The 10,334-nt window shown below is 44.3% G+C and overlaps 1 protein-coding gene across 2 annotated transcripts; it reads left to right on the top strand.

The window, feature by feature from the left end:
- The first annotated feature begins 803 nt into the window (after positions 1-803).
- LOC311253996 (uncharacterized protein) lies at positions 804-4,613 on the top strand. Of its 2 annotated transcripts, XM_084384422.1 has the most exons (4): positions 804-1,352; positions 3,730-3,753; positions 3,859-3,975; positions 4,106-4,613. In XM_084384422.1, exons 1-4 carry the CDS (start codon positions 1,194-1,196, stop codon positions 4,295-4,297), a joined length of 492 nt encoding a protein of 163 aa, XP_084240548.1. In that variant the 5' UTR covers positions 804-1,193; the 3' UTR covers positions 4,298-4,613. The 2 variants fall into 2 exon arrangements, with proteins under 2 accessions (XP_084240548.1, XP_084240549.1); XM_084384423.1 differs by lacking the exon at positions 804-1,352 and having other exon boundaries at positions 3,363-3,753; positions 3,862-3,975.
- Positions 4,614-10,334: the final 5,721 nt, after the last annotated feature.

Raw genomic sequence — 10,334 nt, 5'->3', positions numbered from 1 at the left:
GTCCGAAAATTGTGTGTAAGTGTTAAATGTAGTATCTGTGACTTTGGCCAAAGGGCGTGAATACGAAGCACACTGACTGTTTCTTTTCTCTCTCTCAGTGCAAGGATCCTTTAAACGTCGTCTTCGGTCTGCTGTTAATCTTTCTGATTCTCATACTCCTCTACATTTTCTTCATCACGTGGCGTAAGTATGGAAATTTTATTTTTGGATTTGCTACTAACTAACTAAGTGTCAGCGTAACCGTTTGCGTCATTATTCTCAGCCAATTTCTGGGGTTAATCACCAGAAATTGAATCACTTTGTGAATAGAAGAATTTAAAGATGATGATGAACAATTGCTGGCGTCTCGCTTTGCAGATGTGTTTCGGGGATCCAAAAGCCAGCCCTGATGGGTCGACATGAGGAGCGGGGCTCTGGCACCCGTTCTTGGGTTATGGTGCCTTCAGTTCAGACTCCGCCCTCCCTCGCCTCAGAGATGAACTCGTCCTCGGCGTCACCTGTTTGTTGTCCACGACCGGCGGACGGCGCGACCCTCAGCCACTGAATGCCTTTTCTGTTGTCATGTTGAGCGTTTTGAATAAAAAAATTTCGTGAAAGGGTCGCGTTTTCTTTTTTCAATGTTCCCGATATTAGCACACACACACACACACACACACACATGTCAAGTACATTTAAAAGTACTAATTTTTATTCCAAATTTGTCATACAAATCAGTAATGATAACAACATATAAATTAAATTGACCACACCGTCCAAATTTGTCATTCCAAAACTACAGTATAAATTGCTAAATATAACCCAAGTTGTAATATAAATTACTAAACAGATTCCAAAGTTAAACGTTTATTAGATAGCAATACTGTCATAAGACAAAAAAGACAACTATACAATAATTTGCAAATAGGCAGTGTGTCAGTCAGTAATATCAGTCATGTAAGTGTGGGTGTGTGAATAATGAAGCGTAGGGTGTTGTGGAGTGAAAACAGAACCAGAGACAAACAAACAAAAGGCCTGCGGCTGCTGGCCGGTGGAAGCGTCAAAGCCAGAGAGGGCGAACAGCACTCTGTGGCAGCAAGGCACAGGTGCTCCAAATTCGGCTGGCTGCCACACCCACACTCTCCCAGGTACCCCGTAGATCTGCAGGGAAAATACAGACACAACTCCCAGAGTTGAGTTAGATTGGCATTCCAAAAATGTTACCACATTTGGCACTAACGTCATTCCAGGAAATCCGAGAAGGTGTGGTCACTGATTGTCCAATCAGAAATGAGCTCTCGAAGGCATATAAAAGCAACCTTGGCCAGCTGAAGTGCCACCACTATCGAATGCACAGGCCTGAAGTACAGTGCAAGGTGAGCGTCTTAAAGCCTACTATGTTCATTCCAGATTTTGTATAGAAATCACTAATGATGCCAAGATATGAATTAAATGACTACTAAATAGATTCCAAAGTTAAAATGTTATTCCCTAAAACTTCCAGAAATACAATATAAGTGACTAAAGACATCACAATCACAAACTTGGAATTTGTTTGGTAATTATATTCTATTTTTGGAATCACAAACTTGGAATTTGTTTGGTAATTATATTTTATTTTTGGAATCACAAACTTGGAATTTGTTTATTAATAATATATACAATTTGGAATCACAAACTTGGAATATAGTTAGTAATTATATTCTATTTTTGGAATCACAAACTTGGAATTTGTTTATTAATAATATATACAATTTGGAATCACAAACTTGGAACTTGTTTAGTAATTATATTCCATTTTTGGAATCACAAACTTGGAATTTGTTTATTAATAATATATACAATTTGGAATCACAAACTTGGAATTCAGTTAGTAGTTATATTCCATTTTTGGAATCACAAACTTGGAATTTGTTTATTAATAATATATACAATTTGGAATCACAAACTTGGAATTCAGTTAGTAGTTATATTCTATTTTTGGAATCACAAACTTGGAATATAGTTAGTAATTATATTCTATTTTTGGAATCACAAACTTGGAATTTGTTTGGTAATTATATTCTATTTTTGGAATCACAAACTTGGAATTTGTTTATTAATAATATATACAATTTGGAATCACAAACTTGGAATATAGTTAGTAATTATATTCTATTTTTGGAATCACAAACTTGGAATTTGTTTGGTAATTATATTCTATTTTTGGAATCACAAACTTGGAATTTGTTTATTAATAATATATACAATTTGGAATCACAAACTTGGAATATAGTTAGTAATTATATTCTATTTTTGGAATCACAAACTTGGAATTTGTTTATTAATAATATATACAATTTGGAATCACAAACTTGGAATTTGTTTAGTAATTATATTCCATTTTTGGAATCACAAACTTGGAATTTGTTTATTAATAATATATACAATTTGGAATCACAAACTTGGAATTCAGTTAGTAGTTATATTCTATTTTTGGAATCACAAACTTGGAATATGTTTATTAATAATATATACAATTTGGAATCACAAACTTGGAATTTGTTTAGTAATTATATTCTATTTTTGGAATCACAAACTTGGAATTTGTTTATTAATAATATATACAATTTGGAATCACAAACTTGGAATTTGTTTAGTAATTATATTCTATTTTTGGAATCACAAACTTGGAATTTGTTTATTAATAATATATGCAATTTGGAATCACAAACTTGGAATATAGTTAGTAATTATATTCTATTTTTGGAATCACAAACTTGGAATTTAGTTAGTAATTACATTCCAAGTTTGTGATTCCAAATAGTGAATATAATTACTAAACAGGTTCCAAGTTTGTGATTCCAAATAATGAATATGATTACTAAACAGATTACAAGTTTGTGATTCCAAATGGTGAATATAATTACTAAACAGGTTCCAAGTTTGTGATTCCAAATAATGAATATGATTACTAAACAGATTACAAGTTTGTGATTCCAAATGGTGAATATAATTACTAAACAGGTTCCAAGTTTGTGATTCCAAATAGTGAATATGATTACTAAACAGATTACAAGTTTGTGATTCCAAATGGTGAATATAATTACTAAACAGATTACAAGTTTGTGATTCCAAATAGTGAATATAATTACTAAACAGTAGAGGTGGAACAGACAAAAGATACCAGTTTTGGGAATTTTTTATTCACAAACCGTGACGAATAAAACGAGGGTACCAAATGCGATGGAAGTAGGTAAATGCGTACTGCAGAACCCCCGAAGGGCTAAGAATTTGCATACTCCACGTCGAAATTAAACAATTCTGAAAAAAGAGAATTTGGATTCAAGATTTTCCAGAAATGCCATACGTTCAACTAAAAATGTAGTGTTAAGGACTAGGGCTTCTGTCGCACTTCTGGAACTCGTAGAATGGGCCGGAATTCCCAACTTGTCAGAAGGACTTTCCTTCCAAATTGGTACATTAGAGGGAATACCCAACTTGGAAATCACATTCTTGGGTGAGTTTAGGGATTTCGATGCACCGTTTGGAGTGGGAGGGTTAAAGGGAAAACCGACCAATCACAGGCCGGATGCGAAACGAGGAATCGATTTAGGAATTGTATGCACCTTTTGGAATCCATTTATGGATTTGGATGCAAGCTTTGGAATCCATTTAGCGTAGCTGTATTGATGTGACAAGTGTCTGCAATTTTAGCCCAAGCTATGCTAACATTACTTTCTCTATTCCCACATGTATCTTCAACCATTCAAGAACTTTTGCGAGGAAGTGACAATGGTAAGTTTTAACACAGTTATCAACAGATTTTTTTAACCTCTTGAAGATGATATCATCAAACCGTAATGTGTTTTTTTTCAACATTTATCACACATTTGACTGTAGCAGTGTGACAACAACAACAACTACGCCCGCGCCGCCAGCCAGCCACCCGTGGACTCCGGTGCCCCTGGGGAAAAAACAAGCAAGGAGCAGGAGGCTGATCGCCCTGGGACACCTCAGGTAAGTGTCAGTGTGTGTGTGTGTGTGTGTGTGTTTGAATGGGTTAGCTTTCCGTTGATGAGCAGGTTGTCGCTGTGTGAATACACTCCAGTTACACTAAATGGTAACGCTTGACTTTTTGATTTTTTAGGACAAAAAGATGCTCCAGATAGGCGTAAACCTCACCTTCGTTCCGGGGGCAGCCAGCGACGAGGAGGGAAACACCCCCCCTTCAAGCCAGAACCCCAAGCCGCTCAACATGGTTCCGGACGCAGTCCCCAAGGGGTTAGACTCCAAGCCCCCGGGGAGTTTTTCTGTGGACAACAAGAAGTGGGAGCATTGAGGGCATTCGACTGTTGTCGACATTGTTTTTGCTTTAATGCAGTTCATTAAAAAGTTTGTTATTTGTTGTTCCGTTTTAAAAATAATGAAGTTCCTGTTCCTGTGAATTCAGAGGAACGTACAGAAATAGTTGCTGTACAAGTCACGAAACGTGGCTTCAGGGTGAGCTGTGGCACATGGAGATGGGCGCTTACTTTTTTTTTGTTTCTTTTCAGCTCATGTGTGTCTGAGTAATAAAAAATAAATAATAATGAATATTAAAAAAGTTTCTCTATACAAAGTACACATTTTAATTAATAAAGTTATGATAATGATGATTGTGTTGGTGCATATTTGTGCCTTTATCCTGTTATAATGTGTATAAAGTCCACAGATTCCACACATGATATCCTAATCTCTAACACATCCAAATAAAACTGATATCCTACCCTCTAATGCTTCCAAGTTACCCGCGCCCTTGGTACTCCAGTTTAAATTACAAAAATAAAATCCTAATCACTAACACGTCCAAATTTTTCTGCGCCCCTGGTACTCCAGTTTAAATGACAAACATAAAATCCTGATCACTAACACGTCCAAATTTTTCTGCACCCCTGTTACTATCTTAAATTACAAACGTAAAATCCTAATCACTAACACGTCCAAATTTTTCTGCGCCCCTGGTACTCCAGTTTAAATGACAAACATAAAATCCTAATCACTAACACGTCCAAATTTTTCTGCGCCCCTGGTACTCCAGTTTAAATGACAAACATAAAATCCTAATCACTAACACGTCCAAATTTTTCTGCGCCCCTGGTACTCCAGTTTAAATGACAAACATAAAATCCTAATCACTAACACGTCCAAATTTTTCTGCGCCCCTGTTACTCCATCTTAAATTACAAACATAAAATCCTAATCACTAACACGTCCAAATTTTTCTGCGCCCGTTACTCCATCTTAAATTACAAACATAAAATCCTAATCACTAACACGTCCAAATTTTTCTGCGCCCCTGTTACTCCATCTTAAATTACAAACATAAAATCCTAATCACTAACACGTCCAAATTTTTCTGCGCCCCTGGTACTCCATCTTAAATTACAAACATAAAATCCTAATCACTAACACGTCCAAATTTTCCCTGCGCCCCTGGTACTCCATCTTAAATTACAAACATAAAATCCTAATCACTGATACTTCCAGAAATCCTTGTCCGATTGACAAAAAACACGATTCCAGGGCGGGGTTCTCCGCATCTTGGCTTACCTGACACACCTGTCTGTCGGCTGGACCCCCGCGGACTCCGCCACGGTGCGGTGCGGTGTGGTGCCACCTTCGACCGCGATCGGCCGGCCGTTCCGTCGTGATTATGACCCAAATATTCGGGTCGGCTCTGGTCTTAGTCTTGCTTTGCTTTGCTGGTTTCCAGTGTCATGGTGTGTTTCTTTTTAGCTCATGAGTGTCTGAGTAATAAGAAATAGAAAATGATGAATATTAAAAAAGGCTTCTCTATACAAAATACACATTTCAATTAATACATTTATGATATAGATGAGTGTGTTGATTCGCATTTGTGCTGTTTTGGTGTTATAATGTGTCCAACCTGTACTGATTCCAAAAATGAAATCATAATCACTAACACGTCCAAATTTTTCTGCGCCCCTGGTACTCCATCTTAAATTACAAACGTAAAATCCTAATCACTAACACGTCCAAATTTTTCTGCGCCCCTGGTACTCCATTTTAAATTACAAAAATAAAATCCTAATCACTAACACTTCCAAATTTTCCCTGCACCCCTGGTACTCCAGTTTAAATGACAAACATAAAATCCCGATCACTAATACTTCCAAAAACCCTCGTCGGATTGACAAAGAAGACGATCCAGCGCGGGGGTCTCCGCATCTTGGATCGGCCGGCCGAAGCACCGCCGTATTTCCCGTGGTCACAGTCTAAATATTCGGGTAGGCTCTGGTCTTATTCTTGCTTTGCTTTGCTGGTTTCCAGTGTCATGGTGTGTTTCTTTTTAGCTCATGTGCGTCTGAGTAATAAGAAATAGAAAATGATAAATATTAAAAAAGGCTTCTCTATACAAAATACACATTTCAATTAATACATTTATGATATAGATGAGTGCGTTGATTGGCATTTGTGCTGTTTTGGTGTTATAATGTGTCCAACCTGTACCGATTCCAAAAATGAAATCATAATAACTAACAGCTCCAAATTTTTCTGCGCCCCTGGTACTCCATTTTAAATTACAAAAATAAAATCCTAATCACTAACACTTCCAAATTTTCCCTGCACCCCTGGTACTCCAGTTTAAATGACAAACATAAAATCCCAATCACTGTTACTTCCAAAAACCCTCGTCGGATTGACAAAGAAGACGATCCAGCGCGGGGGTCTCCGCATCTTGGATCGGCCGGCCGAAGCACCGCCGTTTTTCCCGTGGTCACTGTCTAAATATTCGGGTAGGCCCTGGTCTTATCCTTGCTTTGCTTTGCTGGTTTCCAGTGTCATGGTGTGTTTCTTTTTAGCTCATGTGTGTCTGAGTAATTGGAAATAGAAAATGATAAATATTAAAAAAGGCTTCTCTATACAAAATACACATTTCAATTAATACATTTATGATATAGATGAGTGCGTTGATTGGCATTTGTGCTGTTTTGGTGTTATAATGTGTCCAACCTGTACCGATTCCAAAGATGAAATCATAATAACTAACACCTCCAAATTTTTCTGCGCCCCTGGTACTCCATCTTAAATTACAAAAATAAAATCCTAATCACTAACACTTCCAAATTTTCCCTGCGCCCCTGGTACTCCAGTGTGGACTTAGTCATATTTCGGCTAAGTCCAAAATGGAATACCAGGGGCACGAAAGCTGAAACGGAGTACCAGGGGCGCGAGCTTCCAGCGGGTGCGGCTATTGGCTTCATCCCAGGAGGTGTGCTTAAGTGTGGGTACGCAGGTCCGGCTGGGGCGCAAGGTTCCTGGAGAGTCCATCTCTGGCTCTCCACAGGGAGACTTCTGGAGCCGTCGTGCCCGCCTCTGGAGGTCCACGGCCGGGCTTGTTGGTGCCGAGCTCCCCGGTCCCTGGAGCTTAGCTTCCAGGAGGCCATCTCAGAGGGTCCTGGGGGTCATTTGGAGCGGATTGAGCGCTCACTTCCAAGGCCTCTGGAGCTCAGGGGCCCGGCTAGAGCAGCCGACGTGCCCAGCCTATGGAGGTCCACGGCTGGGCTTGTTGGTGCCGACCTCCCCGGTCCCTGGAGCTGAGCTTCCAGGAGGCCATCTCAGAGGGTCCTGGGGGTCATTTGGAGCGGATTGAGCGCTCACTTCCAAGGCCTCTGGAGCTCAGGGGCCCGGCTAGAGCAGCCGACGTGCCCAGCCTCTGGAGGTCCACGGCCGGGCTTGTTGGTGCCGAGCTCCCCGGTCCCTGGAGCTTAGCTTCCAGGAGGCCGTCTCAGAGGGTCCTGGGGGTCATTTGGAGCGGATTGAGCGCTCACTTCCAAGGCCTCTGGAGCTCAGGGGCCAGGCTAGAGCAGCCGACGTGCCCAGCCTCTGGAGGTCCACGGGCGGGCTTGTTGGTGCCGAGCTCCCCGGTCCCTGGAGCTTAGCTTCCAGGAGGCCATCTCAGAGGGTCCTGGGGGTCATTTGGAGCGGATTGAGCGCTCACTTCCAAGGTCTCTGGAGCTCAGGGGCCAGGCTGGAGCAGCGGACGTGCCCAGCCTCTGGAGGTCCACGGCCGGGCTTGTTGGTGCCGAGCTCCCCGGTCCCTGGAGCTTAGCTTCCAGGAGGCCGTCTCAGAGGGTCCTGGGGGTCATTTGGAGCGGATTGAGCGCTCACTTCCAAGGCCTCTGGAGCTCAGGGGCCCGGCTGGAGCAGCCGACGTGCCCAGCCTCTGGAGCTGACGTGCCCAGCCTATGGAGGTCCACGGCCGGGCTTGTTGGTGCCGAGCTCCCCGGTCCCTGGAGCTTAGCTTCCAGGAGGCCATCTCAGAGGGTCCTGGGGGTCATTTGGAGCGGATTGAGCGCTCACTTCCAAGGCCTCTGGAGCTCAGGGGCCCGGCTGGAGCAGCCGACGTGCCCAGCCTCTGGAGGTCCACGGCCGGGCTTGCGGGTGCCGACCTCCCCACCCTTGGTACTCCAGTTTTAATTACAAACGTAAAATCCTAATCACTAACACGTCCAAATTTTTCTGCGCCCCTGGTACTCCATTTTAAATTACAAAAATAAAATCCTAATCACTAACACTTCCAAATTTTCCCTGCACCCCTGGTACTCCAGTTTAAATGACAAACATAAAATCCCGATCACTAATACTTCCAAAAACCCTCGTCGGATTGACAAAGAAGACGATCCAGCGCGGGGGTCTCCGCATCTTGGATCGGCCGGCCGAAGCACCGCCGTATTTCCCGTGGTCACAGTCTAAATATTCGGGTAGGCTCTGGTCTTATTCTTGCTTTGCTTTGCTGGTTTCCAGTGTCATGGTGTGTTTCTTTTTAGCTCATGTGCGTCTGAGTAATAAGAAATAGAAAATGATAAATATTAAAAAAGGCTTCTCTATACAAAATACACATTTCAATTAATACATTTATGATATAGATGAGTGCGTTGATTGGCATTTGTGCTGTTTTGGTGTTATAATGTGTCCAACCTGTACCGATTCCAAAAATGAAATCATAATAACTAACACCTCCAAATTTTTCTGCGCCCCTGGTACTCCATCTTAAATTACAAAAATAAAATCCTAATCACTAACACTTCCAAATTTTCCCTGCGCCCCTGGTACTCCAGTGTGGACTTAGTCATATTTCGGCTAAGTCCAAAATGGAATACCAGGGGCACGAAAGCTGAAACGGAGTACCAGGGGCGCGAGCTTCCAGCGGGTGCGGCTATTGGCTTCATCCCAGGAGGTGTGCTTAAGTGTGGGTACGCAGGTCCGGCTGGGGCGCAAGGTTCCTGGAGAGTCCATCTCTGGCTCTCCACAGGGAGACTTCTGGAGCCGTCGTGCCCGCCTCTGGAGGTCCACGGCCGGGCTTGTTGGTGCCGCCCCCCCCCCGGTCCCTGGAGCTGAGCTTCCAGGAGGCCACCTCAGAGGGTCCTGGGGGTCATTTGGAGCGGATTGAGCGCTCACTTCCAAGGTCTCTGGAGCTCAGGGGCCAGGCTGGAGCAGCGGACGTGCCCAGCCTCTGGAGGTCCACGGCCGGGCTTGTTGGTGCCGACCTCCCCGGTCTCTGGAGCTGAGCTTCCAGGAGGCCATCTCAGAGGGTCCTGGGGGTCATTTGGAGCGGATTGAGCGCTCACTTCCAAGGTCTCTGGAGCTCAGGGGCCAGGCTAGAGCAGCCGACGTGCCCAGCCTCTGGAGGTCCACGGGCGGGCTTGTTGGTGCCGAGCTCCCCGGTCCCTGGAGCTTAGCTTCCAGGAGGCCATCTCAGAGGGTCCTGGGGGTCATTTGGAGCGGATTGAGCGCTCACTTCCAAGGCCTCTGGAGCTCAGGGGCCCGGCTGGAGCAGCCGACGTGCCCAGCCTCTGGAGCTGACGTGCCCAGCCTATGGAGGTCCACGGGCGGGCTTGTTGGTGCCGAGCTCCCCGGTCCCTGGAGCTTAGCTTCCAGGAGGCCATCTCAGAGGGTCCTGGGGGTCATTTGGAGCGGATTGAGCGCTCACTTCCAAGGCCTCTGGAGCTCAGGGGCCCGGCTAGAGCAGCCGACGTGCCCAGCCTCTGGAGGTCCACGGCCGGGCTTGTTGGTGCCGAGCTCCCCGGTCCCTGGAGCTTAGCTTCCAGGAGGCCGTCTCAGAGGGTCCTGGGGGTCATTTGGAGCGGATTGAGCGCTCACTTCCAAGGCCTCTGGAGCTCAGGGGCCCGGCTGGAGCAGCCGACGTGCCCAGCCTCTGGAGCTGACGTGCCCAGCCTCTGGAGGTCCACGGCCGGGCTTGTTGGTGCCGAGCTCCCCGGTCCCTGGAGCTTAGCTTCCAGGAGGCCATCTCAGAGGGTCCTGGGGGTCATTTGGAGCGGATTGAGCGCTCACTTCCAAGGCCTCTGGAGCTC

Source organism: Pagrus pagrus, assembly GCF_965226575.1.
Source record: "Pagrus pagrus genome assembly, contig: HAP1_SCAFFOLD_121, whole genome shotgun sequence".
Classification (NCBI taxonomy): domain Eukaryota; kingdom Metazoa; phylum Chordata; class Actinopteri; order Spariformes; family Sparidae; genus Pagrus; species Pagrus pagrus.
Note: the sequence above shows the minus strand (reverse complement) of the source record. Positions and strands in the feature narration are given on the sequence as shown.

What these genes read in the sequence shown, in the direction of transcription:
- LOC311253996 (XM_084384422.1), top strand. Translation starts at nt 1,194, where the DNA reads ATGTTACCACATTTGGCACTAACGTCATTCCAGGAAATCCGAGAAGGT. An exon ending in GGCCTGAAGTACAGTGCAAG is followed by an intron (nt 1,353 to 3,729) that starts GTGAGCGTCTTA and finishes CAACCATTCAAG; the next exon opens with AACTTTTGCGAGGAAGTGAC. An exon ending in ATCGCCCTGGGACACCTCAG is followed by an intron (nt 3,976 to 4,105) that starts GTAAGTGTCAGT and finishes TTGATTTTTTAG; the next exon opens with GACAAAAAGATGCTCCAGAT.